The sequence below is a fragment of the Hipposideros armiger genome, unplaced genomic scaffold (assembly GCF_001890085.2).
Source record: "Hipposideros armiger isolate ML-2016 unplaced genomic scaffold, ASM189008v1 scaffold_703, whole genome shotgun sequence".
NCBI lineage: Eukaryota > Metazoa > Chordata > Mammalia > Chiroptera > Hipposideridae > Hipposideros > Hipposideros armiger.
In genome coordinates, this window is record NW_017732053.1 from 201,712 (window position 1) to 218,198 (window position 16,487).

Sequence of the window (16,487 nt, forward strand, 5' to 3'; positions counted from 1 at the left end):
AAAGCATGGGATACAAACCACAGAAATAAAGAGTCTTGACCTAGGCTCACAAAGAGACATGCCCACCAAATGATTTTCTATAATCAGTACAAGTGCCTGCAATGTCTACTACTACACCCAAGGCCTCCATTAAGCCAGGGCTCCTCAGGACATACAGCTGTACAGAGAAGCCCCTTTAACTAGTTCTGAAAACAACTGCAGACTCCCATTGTTTTCTGCCTTGATCTCGTCTTTCCTCGCCCATCCAATGCCGTTTTATCCCTCCTCCCTTTGTCCAATCCAACTCACGTTCATTTTCTTGGTCTTCAGGAGGGTGTACGAGTCCTTGGAATTCCACATTGACATGGATTTCAATGCCTAGGATCAAGGCTACTTTCAAAAGTATTAGTTGAAGTTGACGGATACCTGAGTGAACAAAAAGATTACACTAGTGAGGGCACACTGAAGCAGGGACGGTCGACAGCCAACTCTCGGGTTCCCACCTGTCCACTTACATGGGGTTTATCCAGATTCCCAAAGCTCCTGTAATAGGAGACATTTTCTTTTTTTTAAATTTAATTTATCGGGGTGACAATAGCTAGTAAAATTACATAGGTTTCAAGTGTACATTTCTATAATACATCATCTATATATCACATTGTGTGTCTACCACCCAGAGTCAGTTCTCCTTCCATCACCATATATTTGACCCCGTTTACCCTCATCTACCACACCCCTCCCCCTTGACCCTCTAGTAAAACCACTAAATTGTTGTCTATGTCTATGAGTTTTTGTTTCTTTGTCTGTCTTGTTCATCTGTTGCTTTCAGCTTTATAACCCACATATCAGTGAAATCATATGGTTCTCGACTTTTTCTGCCTGACATTTCTCTTAGCATGATAATCTCAAGGTCCACCCATGTTGTCGCAAATGGCACTATTTCACCTTTTCTTTAAGAACAGGAGTCATTTTCCAAGCTACGTTCCACAGCTTTTCTTTATTAAGGGCAAGAGACACACACAAGGCCGCTCCCCCTTTGGGTGAGGCGTTCAAAACCAAAAGCTGAGACAACATGAGATTGTGGCCATTAGGAGACACCCCTTCCCCGATTCAGTCAGATACATAATTATTTAGCAGAATCTACAATCTTAATAGGACATGGCAGTTACCAGAGGAGGCAGAAGACGTGTGGCCAGTTTGATCTACAGGGTCCGCACTACCCCCTGAGATCCCCACAGTATCTCTCTTCCAGCCTCACCTCACTGATCTTCACACATCCTTATGAGGTGGGAGGGGAAACCTCGGTGCAAGTTTAGTAGTCTCTTACCACTCACCCTCCCACCACTGGTCTACAACTGCAGAAACGAAGGCTCAAAATGATGGAAAATCTTGCTCATTATCATAGTGAGACCTATTTACTTAATATCCAGTAAGTACTTACCAGGTCCCAGACATGGCAGTAAGCCCCAGGTACACTGAGCTAAAACTCTAATCCCTGATGTAGGACAAATATTGCCACACATAAGGCAGACAAATACACCAAATTGATGACCCTGGTCCTCTCCGAAGACCAGTCTTACCTACAGCCTGACTAATCTGCTAGAAGTACATGTAAACCCCCTCTAAGTCACTTGGTCATTCTCCTCAGCTTACCACAACCCACCCCCTTCTTGAGTCACACGCACAAAGACTCATTAAATCCCATGTGAGCACTCATTTTGTATTTGCAGATGACTGGGTTCCCGGATGATGTATACACAACTGCCTGACAGATGAGCAGAGCATGACCCTGCCAATGCAATGTGGCAGCTGTGGCCAGTGTTTGCCAACTGGTACAGCTGCAGCAAGTAGCCAAAGTTCAGCAGTTGAATGTATTTATAGGACACATCTGGAGGGACTTAGAACAAAAGTTCCTTGATAAGGTTCCCTGGAATCATTCATGATGGTCCACACACAAGACTTCAACCTCATAATGTAGACACTGTTTTCACAAGCACAGTCATGAAAACAAAACCACTATCCGTAGTAACCTGGATTTACTCCACAGGACCTCAGAAAAGTACAGGCCCAAGGTGAGCCTGGGGACAACAGAAGTATAGCAAAAGCCACTTAAGCTGCAGACCTAAGAATCACCTAACCAAATAGAATTACTGACCTGCCATTTACCAAACTATAACTGTGGCTTCCCCAGAACTATGTTCCCACAGCATTTTGTTTTTACATCAGTAGAGCATCTTTCACATCACATTAGAGAGCTGCATCCCTTGGCTTCTTCCACTGGACTAAGAATCACCACTGGTCATGTTTCCTAGCCCGGCCCCAATGCCTATCCCACCATTGCAAGTGCTCAGAAAGAGTCCAAGATCTAACTAAGAAATCCCTAAGTCAGCGGTTCTCAATCTTCCTAATGCCGCGACCCCTTAATACACTTCCTCATGTTGTGATGACCCTCAACCATCTTTTGTTGCTACTCAATAACTGTAATTTTGCTACTGTTATGAATCGTAATGTAAATATCTTTTTGTTTACCGATGGTCTTAGGCGACCCCTGTGAAACGGTCGTTCGACCCCCATAGGGGTCGCAACCCACAGGTTGAGAACCACTGCCCTAATTAAATGCCTTATAGTTAAGCATCCCAGGCTACAGAACCACTGCATGGTAGGGGTTCTGACTCCAAACACAGGGTGTTTTCTATACAACAGATACTAGTGATGTCAGCTCAAACTGGGCTGTGGAGTATGAACTCCTCAGATAAGCTGCCCATGTCTTACTAAACAAGGTGGTAGGGTGTGGGGATGGGGTCCTGTGGGATAAAGGGCTTTACGCACTGATATGGTCGATGGCTCCAGCACAGAACTTGCCGTAGAACTTCTTGGCCCCCAGACCTCGCAGGTCATGGATGGTGAATGGCCAGAGATGCAGGACATTGTTGCGGGAGAAGGCATCTCGTTTCTCGATAACGACCACCTTGGCTCCCAGCAGGGATAAGTCGATGGCTGTGCGGAGACCACAGGGCCCAGCTCCAATGATGAGACACTGAAAAACACAGCTGCTGTCAGGGCAAAGACAGCACCTCTTGAGAAAGCTCACATTTCTGTAAAGTTTCATGATCTCATGACCATCATTCCAAAGCCCCCAAATAGGGCTGTTCTCCCCACTACCAAGAGACCTTCCAATCCGTCTGGGGCACAGCAGAGCACTGCAGTGGCTTGAGAGAAAGCTAGTGGCTGCCACAGAGGAGACTCGACTGTCAGTGCTGGACACAAACACTGTAGATGGGCAACATGTTTAAATGGGTCGTCGTTTCAACCAACATTTTAAAAATCGCATCTCATTTTTCATCATCAGGAGAGGACCTTTTGGAAGGTTTCTAAGTCAAGCAGATTTCTGTCTGAGGAGACATAGATTATTAAACACAGAGTCCAGGCAATCTGGGAGCCCTGAAATGGGTCTTCCACTCAAATAATTCCAGGAGGGAATTTTCAAGGGCCAGAGTTTCCTGCGCTGAAGAGAGTTCTAAAATCACATCATTAGACTGAAAATCCAGGAAAATGATCCTGAAAAATCTATATTCTAGAGAAGTACTCAGGGTGGAACTGGACAATTAACTTGTTTGCACTGCATGTGTGGAAGAAAAAAAGACATGCAATGTTTCTGGTTTTGGGATCCTTTTATTCTTTTTTTTTTTTTAAAGATTTTTATTGGGGGAATTGGGGGAATGGGAACAGTGCTGGGGAATTGGGGGAAGGGGAACAGACAAGTTGCTGTCGTTTTGTTCTTCAGTCTAGTTGTGGAGGACGTTGCTTCACTGGCCCAAGTTGGCATCATCATTGCGCTCTTCTCTGGCGAGGCAGATCAGTCGCCGGCTTCTGGACGGCCGCTCACAGCGGCTGCTGGCCGCTCACGTTGGCTGCCGGCTACATACGGTAGCCCATGGCAACCCACTGCCACAGGGACTGCAGCCTACGCCGTCGCCGGCGACTCATGGCAGCCCAGCTCCAGGTTGAGCTGTTGTTCAGCATCTTAGCTGTAGAGGGCAGTGTCACCGGCCCTCATATGTGGGATCCGAACCGGGGCCCTCTGGCATCCCAAGCGAGCTCTCAACCATCGCGCCACTCGGCCGGCCCGGATCCTTTTATTCTTAATAAAACTCTACAACTCATTCATAAAAGTCATGCCTTTGAATTTCTTAAATTTTGATGATAAATATCTAACCAAATGCAAATCTCCGGGGGGGTGGGTTTCTAGGTACCCACACAGGGCAAATTAAAGCTCATAAAAGAACACTGAGGACATAGTCATCAAGTCATTTGCAACTTTATTTCCCTATTAGCTATTTCTCCCAGGAGGAGGAAAAGAAGGAAATGCATCGTTCCTGCTCTACTTCCTCACTCCTACCCTCGCACAGGGACAGAACATCTCAGGTGTTTGCCCCTGCCGACCTGTTTCCCGGAAACACTGTTTCTACAGACTGGGAAGAAGCCAAAAGAAGTAATTTGGTTCACAAGGCCCTTGTTTATCAAAACAGGCCTTTGAGATATGGATGAAAAGAGGCCCAAGGCCTGTGGAAAACTTGCCAAGGAGGCATGCACTCTCTATACCTTACCAGTTAGAGTATGGATTGATGACTTTGTAAAGTGATAGGCCAAGTACCATGCAGGTATGTTCAGTGAGGATGCTAACAGGGCCTGGCTGCTTCTTTGCTAAGTGACCTGCATCCTCCCATCTGAGATTCAAAACAGAGTCTCAGCCAAACCAAAGAGTTGCTACACTACTTGACTTCAGGGTTGTTCTTAAACAGCAGAAACCCCAAGGGTTCAGTATGTGAGCACAGGAACTAAGAAGCCAGTCCGGCACACGGGGCAGTCAAGTGAATGGAAGTGATGGACCCACACACCGTCAGCAGGGTCATGGCTCCACTCAGCCTGCTTCTCACACAGTTACCTCTGCTGGACCATTTTTTCTTGGCCTGCCTCTGCTCAAAACCTTTTCTCTTCTGGTTAAATCCTTAGCTCAGTGACCCCTGGGCCTGAGGGCAGCCAAAGCCTTACCTTGGTATTGGTGCATGCTTTTCCTTTTTTGTAGTCTTTGTGGCTGCCCCGTTTGTCCAGCTTTGCCCAGAGGGCTTTGGCTTTCCAGTAGTTGAGCTTGGACTTGAGCTTATGATAAAAGGAGCGATAGTCCTTCGGCTTCAGTTCCAGGTGGTCACAGAGCTCTTGGAAGGCCTTGAGGGTTCCCTTGCAGGTGGTGGCCTGCACAAACCGGTCAAAGAGGGCATGTGCTCGATTCATCGTCTCATTCTTACTCTCCTCCATGCTCCCCCTCTCTCAGCACCTCCCTGACAAAGGGAGCAGTGGGGCGGCTGTTGGTCCACCTGATACTGTCACATTAATCTAACAAAAAGAAAGAAAACAGGAAGGTTAGCAAATCCAAATCTGTACTTATAAAAATTTTCTAGGAGACATAACTTTTTCAAAGTGGAGTCACTAAGTGTTCCAGCCACTCATTCAACAAATGTATATTGCATACCTTCTATACTCCAGACACTGAGACACTAGGGTAGAAAGGAGCTGACAGTGTTTGCTTTCCAGGATCTTGCAGTTTAGTTGGTGAGACAGACTCACAAACAATGTTAAATGTACTATGCCAAGTGTCGTTAGTGAGAGAGGCACAGGGGTTTAGCGAACACAGGGGGAAGAGTACCTCAGTCATAGGGAGGGGCTGACCCCCTCAGAGGTGACAACTGAGTCTTTCAGGATAAATAAGAGTTAGCAGGCAGGGAAGGAGCGTAGGCCGAGAGAAAGGACTTAAAACAGGAAGGCTTGCGAGTGACTCTTACCCGTGAGTCAAGAAATCCCCAGGTTTCCAGTGTAGGCCACTGAGTAAATGGTGACACCAGGCCCATGGATTAAAACAGAGGGACTCAGGGGCCGGCCGAGTGGCGCGATGGTTAAGAACTCGCTTGGGATGCCAGAGGGCCCCGGTTCGGATCCCACATATGAGGGCCAGTGACACTGCCCTCTACAGCTAAGATGCTGAACAACGGCTCAACCTGGAGCTGGGCTGCTGTGAGTCGCCGGCGACGGCGTGGGCTGCAGTCCCTGTGGCAGTGGGTTGCCATGGGCTACTGTGTGTGGCCAGCAGCCAGCATGAGCGGCCGTCCAGAAGCCGGCGACTGATCTGCCTCACCCGGGAAGAGCGCAATGATGGTGCCAACTTGGGCCAGTGAAGCAACATCCTCCACAACTAGACTGAAGAACAAAACGACAGCAACTTGTCTGTCCCCCTTCCCCCCAATTCCCCAGCACTGTTCCCATCCCCCCAATTCACCAATAAAAATCTTTAAAAAACAAACAAACAAACAAACAAAAAACAGAGGGACTCATTTGTGAGGGTGGGGTGGTGAGTTTCCATTGGACCCGTCATCAGAGCTGCCTTGGTGGGTATGAATCTGAAGGTTGGGGGAATAGCTTAGGGATCGAGCCCCAGATTTAGCTGACATTAGCATAAAGGTGTCGTTGAACATAGGACAGCTGGTAAGATCACACATGGAGAGTCTGTGGGAAGGGAAGAGCCACAGGCTTTGGATGAGGTCTGGGAGTTGTGGACTTGTAAGGAGCTGGCAGAGAAAGATGAGCTCTCCGAGAAGATGATGAGGCACAGTGGAGAGAGGTATAAAAAGATGCAAAAGGCAGTGCCACAGCAGTCTAAAATGCACCAAGTTCAGAAGTATCTCAGGCAGCACAGAATTAGGACTGAAAAGCCCCGCCACTGCGTATGTGGCAGGATTTTATAGCAATCCCACTTTGCCACAGACACATCTGATGATGATATGTCCATACCTTCCACTTATCAAAAACACCCACACACCCACCCTCCTGCATCTGCTGGGCAGAAGCTCTGAGATGGCAGATGGCACCTTATGTGCTCCTTTACCACTCGCTCCCCGAGTCTGCTTCATCATTTTTGCACCACGTTTTACTTATCATCACTACTTAGTATTATTGGGCGGTAGGAAGCAAAGGTCCAAAGTCCAAAATAAGCGACAACAATAACAGAGAGGGAGGGCAGGGCAGTGAGACAAGCAGTGTGACATGGCTCTGAGCCAGTGTGTGCCAGATACTGGTGCCGTGACCGTGAAGAAGTCACTTGGCATCACTAGGCCTGGGTTTTCCCTCGTGTGAGTCGAGGTTAGACTGGGCGATTTCTAAAACTGTCTCCCAATTCTAAAGTTCCAAGTCTCATGCTGAGAAAGTCTTCATGGTCACAGAACTCATTCCCGGTGCTCGAGTCACAATGGTCCATCACAGGCCATCACCAGCTTGCCACTAGTGTGACAAGCAGGACTGCCCTGAACTCTGCTCTAAGAGGATTTACTGTTTGAGATGGGGACAGATGGAGGAAGGAAGTTCAGATGTCGAAGCAAGAAGTACCCACTACTTATTGAACCCACCCATGGGAGGAGCCACCAAATTGCGTGTGCTGATGACACGAGCTCTCGATGGATAGGCACCAAGTTCCAGACCAAGAGCACGAGGAGAGGCCCCTTGTGTCCTGAAGCTCTTACACTGAGCAGGCCACCGAGCAGCAGAATCCCCATTTGTGAAGGAGAAGTGACATTCTGCTTCTCTCCACACCTCACCATGATGTTATACGGTTAAGCCAAATCAACTGGAGATGAGTCTTAAGTTTCGTGAGAGAGTAATAACTAAATACAAGGAATTGCCATTTCCCCCTATGTTTTCTGTCAACAGACACACACTCTTCGTGGACTGTGGAAGCCGAGTAAAAGATGGTCATTCTTTACCTGGAACACACCGACGTGCTTCTCCCAAACGGATCACTTACTCAGCTACTCCTCCTGGCTTTGGATATAAAAACTACACAAAGAAACACAGCTTGTCCCAATATGCACGTGGCCAACAGTCCAGTAAGAAATGGAATTAACTGGAAATAATGTTCAGTTTCCCCTAAATAAACGTTTATTCTAGGTAGCAGTAAGCAGCAAGGGAAATATTTTCAAGTTCCTAAAGAGTGCCCATTCTTTTTCTTGCAAGCCAAGGCTTATCTTAGAAACAGTAGATAGTTTGAAACAGTAGAAACTTAGAAACAGATGGCTGTAGGGCAGAAAAAAGCAGATGTGTTTATCCAAAGTCAAGAGAAAGGGTGATGGGTCACAACCAAGGACTAGAAACAAAGGTCACAGAGTGCTTGCTCCACAAGGGGCCCTTGGTGGGTATTCTGTAGCTTTATTTACCGCTCAGGCAAGCAGACAGCAAAGCACTATGTGAGCTGGACCCTGCATGCCTACTGTGCGCACTGTCAACGCTAATGCCACCAGGGCCACAGCATTTGGAAAGCTTCAAACACACCTGGTCTGATCTCTCCGCCTCGCGTCAAAAAGAAGATGATTGCTCTTTGTTCGTAAACAGCAGCCACTTCCACTCCTTGCCAGGGTTTGGGGCACTCAGCACTATAATTTTCTTGCTAAAACCAACACATTAAAGGTCCTGCAACATGTATTTCTAAAAGCATTTCCCCTGTCATAACGTTTGCCTTGTGCTCACACCTCCGGCAAGGAGTCTCAGGCTTTTGTCTTACAGAAGAACTGCACTGTGCTGGCTAACACCCCGCTTCGTGGCTGTGGCCCACTCTATCTAAAACAGATGGAAACTTCCAAAGAGCTGCTAAGCGCCACACCACACCACCACGGGGAATTTCTGGGTCCAACTCCACAGAACACCTTCATTAACGAGGGTTACTCTGTTGACAGAAAACACTTTCAAATGAACAGGGTGCAGCTGCAGCTCCCAGACAGCTGCAGAGGGCCTGCTTCCAAGCGCAGGCAAGTATTAAGTGCCCAGCTGAAGGGATTCTGACCTGCAGGTCACTAATGACAACAGATAAATCGAGGTAAGTTGGTTCCAGGAACAATGTGACAGGCACCCAAGGTAAGGCTACACAAGATTAATTCCCCGGGGCTGCCTCACTTTTCCTACTTTGCAAGCCAAATGACCGCAGTAGGAAGACACTGTGACAGTGCCCCAGCATGTTCAGTAGCTCTGCCAGCCTCCTCCAGTCTCAGTAGCAAGGGGACTCAGCCACATTGTGCTTCCCTGAGCAGCTGGGAGAAGGCAGAAGGGCCCTTCCTGTTACTGCCCTCCCTTCCTGCATTCCCAAAGGCCAAACCCAGATCGCTCCCGGCTCGGGCCACCCTTGTGGACCTGCATCCCAGTATCCTGGGAAAATCAACTTTCATAATCACAGGAACCTAGAGACCAGGAAACCTGGCCAGAAGGGGCCAGAAAAGCCCAAGTGTGGGAGAAAGGGATAAGGGAAGTGAAGGGCCTACGGAGGGAAGAGGATGAGGAGGTGATGCCAGGTTTCCTGGGCATCAGAGCAATTTCTGCCAGTTGACAACATCCTGCATGTTGTGTCTCGTGGCAGCTGACTGCTGACTCAGAAGCCCTGCACACCCTTCAGTGGTGGAGGAAAGGCTGGAGACTGCCTCTGAAGTACACGCAGGAGCAGAGTTCATGTTTCTATTTACAACAGAGTACAGAGGCAGTTGTCACTGACTCATGGTTGGTTATGAGAACACTCAATCTCTAGCTCTTAGAATAGGGAGGTGGTTATTTGAGTAGGGGAGGGGAGTATTGGGTAGTGGAGAATTATCTTTAAAAATAGAAAAAGGAAAGAGAAACAAAACAAAATAAGAATTATGCTTCCACAGAATAAAACCAGGGCTGAGTTAATTTTCTCCCTAGCACTGCACCATTAACATACTAGCAGATGTGCAAATCTGAATCTTATAAAGAAATCTATGAAGTGCTCCTTTCCCAGCCCCTTCAGCCAGAGGTGTGACTTGTCTAAATAGACCTGAGAAGCAGGCCCACAGGAAGCATATTTTGGAATGTTACTGGGAGGAACCTGAGGCAAAAAATGCCTTCAGATGAGAGAGATTCCTGCATGTCTTGCCTCAGAAACAAGGCCTGCTCAGGTCACTATTATCTGGGGATGGGGACAATAGGGCCCTCGGCTGGGGAAGGGCTGAGTCCTACCACCTGGGAATGAGACTCCTTGTCACCTCGACTGCTTCTCTGCTTCTGTACCAATGGCTTCTTAAACGTCTGGCACAGCCCTCAGATCAAGTTCTCTGGGTACAGAAAAGCAAGCTCACAACAGTAAGGAAAGCAGTCTTTCTCATGTATTCTTGTTTCTGCTGTATTCCATTCTCAGTTCTTTTCTGATTTTCCATCCTATTTAGCACCTAACTGACACTCAGCAGGACACAGAGGAAACAGGGAGCCAGCCCCACCCTCACTGCCATGCCCCTTCCCATTGGGGAGCTGCTCTTCAGTCGCAAGTGCTGCTCCTCATCTGCTCCTAGCAATCAGAGGACCCAGAGCTTCCTGAGGGGGACCAGATCTTAGTAGCTGTAAACTGACCTGCAGTGGCATTAATGAGGGGACAGAATCCCCTCATGGGATTGTGTATGGGAGCCTGGCAGCTCCATCCTGGAAGGACCAGTCCTGGGGAGAAGCACCAGCTGTGGCCTGCGTGGCTGGGGGAGGTGGAGGAGAATGGGACAGAAGTTACAGAGGAGATTTCTAATGTGCTACCAAAAAGTGGTATCAACAATGATACAGTCAGCCTGGACAGGGAGTGACAGTCTAAGCAGAACAACTAGCAAGAATGTACATTTGCTATGAATTCTCACACCACCTGGCTTTCGACTGTGAGGGGTCTGAAAAGAGACTGGACCAAGTCAGCCCTGGGCTCTCTTGCAAGTCTCCAGTTCTGAAAGACACTGGTATGGCCCTAACCCCTATGTCATCTCTTCTCTTTTTGTTTTACTGTCTTGCTAACAAACTAGTTCTTCAGGAAAAGCCACTTGAGAACACCTACACAATGGAGAAACAAATGGTCATCACCCAAACACACACCAGAGAGTCCGAGTCAGAACCAAACCCCCGGGAACACAAAGGCTGGTGCCAGGTAAACCAGAGAAACAGGGGCTTGAGAAGGACAAGGCCGAGGCCCAGTGTCACAGTTTCCTCATCTGTGAAATGAAGTAATAGCTACCAAACCACAGGGCTTGCAGAAACTGAGGCAATGAGTGTAAACTGCTTAGCAGTGCCAGGCACACAGCAAGACCCAATAAATGGTAGTATTGTTATTACCATCTAGTTCATAATCCCAGCAACAAAAGGTTATGTGCAGGCTAAATAAATGGCAATTTATATAACAGAATGAGAGAGGACAATTTTGTTTTTTGAAAGAAAAGAAAAATGTTTCAAAACTTTCTTTGTTCCATCATCACTCTTTACCCTGTCCATTCCATCTGTTCTAGATGGTGTGAGAATGGTACGGGGTGGGGGGCACTAAAGGAATAAGGTCTATGTCAGGAAGCTCCTGCCAAACCTAGATGTTAGAACAAGAAACATATAAGGACTTCCGTTAATAACAGCAAAAATAGCTAACATTCTGACAAGTGACTAGCTGTCAGATCCATACTTTATCTCATTTAATCTTCATCACAATCCCATGAGGTAGAATCTATTATCTCCACGTTGCAGAGGGGGAAACTGCCGCTTAAAGAAGTTACAGATCACACAGCAAGAAAGCAGTGCAGCCATGTTTGCATCCACATCTGCCCACTTCAGAGCCCAAGGCCTTGGCCATTATGAAAGCCACCTGAGAATACAGCGTGGGAAATAAAAGCTCACAGAATGTGCGCTCCAGCCCCTCACTGCCTGCGAGCCAGAGCCCACAGGTCTACAGACAGATCACAGACAGGCCCTGTCTGCTAGGAGATAGCTGCCCAGTTAACAATAGATATGCAGTTTCAAGTAAATTCAGCAAGGACACACAATACAGGATTCTTTTCCTTCTCACGATTTATCACTGCATCTGCTCCTTTGAAATGGAGCCCTTTCATAAATGGAAGCAAGGGCGGTCTGGTTTCACAGTAATTGTTCCCATTGGCTGCTGACAAGCTAAGCAAGTAAAACAGTACTAACTGGTAGTTAGCAGTCTGCACTCCATGGGGCCTAGCACCCCCTTTATTAGCAACACCTCTGAGGAGGCCACCACAAAGCATTCTGAATCGCTTAATGTTCCTGCACTCCTGGGTAGGGACTCAGGGCAAGACAGGAAGTGAACCTCGGCCCATCCAATACCAAGAGTAAAGAGCTGAGTTACAAAGTGACCAAAAAGACCAACACCATCCCACCCACTGTCCTGCCCCACTAACCTGAGAGCAGGGCCATGACCCAGGCTCTCAGGGTGATGAAGGGCCTCTGACTGGGGAGAAAGGCTCACTAAGGCTCTGGGAAAAGCACAACCAAAAGCTGGGCTCCAGTCTATTTCACTCCCAGACGCACAGTAGGTGCTCCATGATGTTTGGCTGACTAAAGGGCTGCAAAGCCACCTACGTGTGCACACTCGGGAAGTGGTCTGGCTGGCAGCTTGGGAGGGTGACCTCTAGGGCCAATGCAGCACAGAGGCTCAGAGAACACCAAAGTGCAGCAGTCCAAAGGAATATCAGTGCCCCATCAAGACGAATGCAGAGCTTCTGGGAAAAATCCAGGTGCCATAAAGGCAGTCAGAACATCTTTTACCTCCCTCTCCCAGGGGCAGGACCTATAGCTGAAGCTTTAGAAGGCTTGCCCAGAACCCACAAATAACTGGCAAGAGACCAACCTGGGGCTTCTCAGTTGTCTAGTCTGCCATGAATCACAACATACACAATGGTAAGGGCTGGGTGGGGTCTGAAGGATCACCTAGTATAGACAGGGGTCGACAAACTGTGGCTCGTGAACCACATGCGGCTCTTTGGATGCGGTTGGCGAGCCGCAGTTTGCCGACCCCTGACTAGTGTAACCAGCCAGCCCACATATAACATCCACAACACATGAACAACTCCAGCGGTAGGCAACCTTCTACTTTGCGAAGTGGCCTTCGTAATCTCTGAGTAGCCTGAAATGTTAATTTCCCAAAGACTCAATTTCTCCAAACAAGACACAAAGTGTTCTGCCCATAGTTTTTCCCAGTGGTCCAAAGTTTACCTCCTGGAGATACCAGAATAAAGTTAGTTCCTCTTCTACAGAACAGCCTACCAAATGTGTGCAATCTACACCTTCTTCAGCCATGTCTACCTTCAGCCACGTCTACCTTGACGTGGTTGTCAGTTTTGTCACCTTCTTAGCTTTCTTCCAGAAGCTCTAAACATAATGCCTATACCCATCTCATCTGTCCTCCCTCTTACGACAATGGACAGACAACTACCCACATGCCCATCTGAAGCAACCCTCCACCTGTGTACCAGATCCTGGCCCCTCTCTCTTACTCAACCACACTGTCTCCTGCATCGGTCCCCTTTTCCTGCAGCCATCCCTCCCCCACAAACCAAACCATTCTCATTAACAGAAAACCTCTCATCTGCCCTGTTCCCATGCCTTCTGACTAGCTTACTCCACACTCCATTCCATGAAAGAATTGTCTGTGCTTGTGGTCATGGCTTTCTCTTCTCCCACTTACAACAATCTTCTGAACTGACAACAATTAGGCTTCATCCCCACCGCTCCATGGAAATGCCTCCTCAGAACATGCATGATTTCCATACAGTTGAGTCCAATTGTCCATTCTCAATCCTGGTTTCCTCAATCTATATCCACACGCAGCATGAGTCAAAGCTGATCACCCCCTTCCTGGCCTCTAGGACACCACTCTCTTGCCTCTCTAGCCACCTCCGTGTCCTTTGCTGGTCCCTCACATGTCCCCAACCGCTGTACATTGAAATGGCCATGGGATCACTTAGTCTTTGGATCTCTTCTCAATCTACATCCATTCTCTAAACATCGGTGGCTTTCAAACTTTTAAAATCATACACACAATTATCTCTATGTATTTATATAAATGCAATTTTTTAAAACTTCCACAGACAAAATTTACCCTTACTACTGAGATATTCTGAAGTCTTCTATTTCATTTTTAAAAATTGCTGGTCCCCACTGTAATGATTTCATGACCCATTGAGACAACCCACTCTGAAAAAAACTCTGCCCTCAATGATCTCCTCCAGTCCTATGGTTTTAAATACCATTTTATAGTAGAGGTAGTCAGTGGCGCCCAAATATTTGTATTCTCTCTTCTGAATGTGTATACCCAATTGCTTACTTGGAATTTGACAGGCGTCTCAAACTTAACATATACAGAACCAAACTCCTATTTCCCATTCCTACCCCAGCCTGCTTCTTTCTTAGTATTATGCATCTCGGCAATGGCACCACCATCCACCCAGTTGCTCAATCCAAATACCTTGGAATTATCCTAATTTCTTTCTCATCCCATAGTTAATTCTTCAGTAGCTCTGTCTGTTCCATCTTCAAAACAGAGCCCAAATCCAACCACTCTTCACAATCTCTTCCTCTACCACCCGTCAGAGTCCCCATCACCACTCATCACTATCACTGGATCACTGCAATAGCCTCTCCCTGCTTCCTCTGTCCAATCTCTCCACCCAGCCCCAAATATCTTTCACACAGCAGCCTGAGAGTTCACTTAAATGCTGATCAAATCAAGCCATTCCGCTACTCAAATGTTCCAATGGCTTCCCATCTCAGCGTTAAGTCCAGCATCCTTCCAGTGGCCTGTAAGGCTCCTAGTGACCTGCCTCTCCCACCCCTTGCTCATGTCCTACCACCCTCTCCAATGCTCCTTAGGCTCCAGCCATGCCTGCCTCCTTCCTTTTCATCTACACGCCCAGCAGGCTGCCCACCTGGGTCTTTGCCCTTCCTAGTCCCTCTGCCTGATGCTCTCTACCCAGAGAGCAGCATGGCTTCTTCCTATCTTCAGGTCTTTGATCAAATACCACCTTGCCAGAGGAACCTTTCCTGACCACTTCCATGACAGACTACTGCCTTCCATCCTCTTTCGTCCCCTCACCTTGCTTTATTTTAGCTCAGGCTGTGTTGCCACATGACACAGTATGCAGATCTGACAATTAAGTTCTTGTCTGACAATTAAGAACTTGTTGGGCTGGCCGAGTGGCGTGTTGGTTAAGAGCTGGCTTGGGACGCCACAGGGCCCCGGTTCAGATCCCACATATGAGGGCCAGTGATACTGCCCTCTACAGCTAACATGCTGAACAACAGCTCAACCTGGAGCTGGGATGCCGTGAGTCGCCGGCGACGGCGTAGGCTGCAGCCTCTGTTGCAGTGGGTTGCCATGGGCTACTGTATGTAGCCAGCAGCCAGTGTGAGCGGCCAGCAGCCGCTGTGAGCGGCCGTCCAGAAGCCGGCGACTGATCTGCCTCTCCCGGGAAGAGCACAATGACGGTGCCAACTTGGGCCAGTGAAGCAACGTCCTCCACAACTAGACTGAAGAACAAAACGACAGCAACTTGTCTGTTCCCCTTCCCCCAATTCCCCAATAAAAATCTTAAAAATAAATAAATAAATAAATAAAAGAACTTGTTACAGCAATGTTGATAACCTTTGTTGATATCAGAAGGGTTATTCATTATGAATTTGTACCAACTGGACAAACAGTTAACCAAGTTTACTATTTGGAAGTGCTGAAAAGGCTACATGAAAAAGTTAGGCCACCTGAACTTTTTGCCAACAATTCATGGCTCTTGCATCACGACAATGCACCAGCTCACACAGCACTGTCTGTGAAGGAGTTTTTAGCCAATAAACAAATAACTGTATTGGAACACCCCCCCCCACTCACCTGATCTGGCCCCCAATGACTTCTTTCTTTATCTGAAGATATAGGAAATATTGAAAGGAAGACATTTTGATGACATCCAGGACATCAAGGGAAATACAACAGCTCTGATGGGCATTCCATAAAAAGCGTTCCAAAATTGGTTTGAAGGGTGGACTAGGTGCTGGCGTCGGTGCATAGCTTTCCAGAGGGAGTACTTCGAAGGTGACCATAGTGATATCCAGCAATGAGGTATGTACCCCTTTTTTAGGATTAGTTCGCGAACTTAATTGTCATACCTCATACATGACTTCTTGGCTTATTGTCTACCTCCTCCAGGAGAATGTAAGCCTGACTAAAGGAGAAAAGAGCTTAACTGGAGTGTGCCCCTGGCTGCTGGCCCACACCACACAGGACAACTCCAAGTCCTCTTATACTAATATGCTTCCTCTAAAACATGTCTCCCTCACCCTGTATTCATGGGCTTTGCTTTCAAGACCTATAGGAACCTTTGAACAATCTTCATTAAATTTCACCTTGTTTGATTCAGCCAGAGCCATGGTGGTGGCTCCCATCTTAGCTTAAGAGCAAACATGTTAAGGGCCGGCCAAGTGGCTCAGTTGGTTAAAAGCGCAAGCTCTGAGGGCCGGCCGAGTGGCGCGATGGTTAAGAACTGGCTTGGGATGCCAGAGGGCCCAGGTTCGGATCCCACATATGAGGGCCAGTGACACTGCCCTCCACAGCTAAGATGCTGTACAACAGCTCAACCTGGAGCTGGGCTGCCGTGAGTCGC

The 16,487-nt window shown here is 47.7% G+C and overlaps 1 protein-coding gene across 14 annotated transcripts in view; it reads right to left on the reverse strand.

The window, feature by feature from the left end:
* Positions 1 to 16,487, reverse strand: part of MICAL3 (microtubule associated monooxygenase, calponin and LIM domain containing 3) — a 220,152-nt gene that overhangs the window by 116,614 nt on the left and 87,051 nt on the right. For all 14 annotated transcript variants that reach the window (XM_019627037.1, XM_019627036.1, XM_019627047.1 and 11 more), the window contains 3 exons: positions 5,032 to 5,373; positions 2,809 to 3,016; positions 289 to 405 (listed from right to left, as the gene is read on the reverse strand). In XM_019627037.1, coding sequence (XP_019482582.1) covers positions 289 to 405; positions 2,809 to 3,016; positions 5,032 to 5,295 — 589 coding nt within the window. In that variant the 5' untranslated portion in view covers positions 5,296 to 5,373. The remainder of the gene's footprint in view (positions 1 to 288; positions 406 to 2,808; positions 3,017 to 5,031; positions 5,374 to 16,487) is intronic.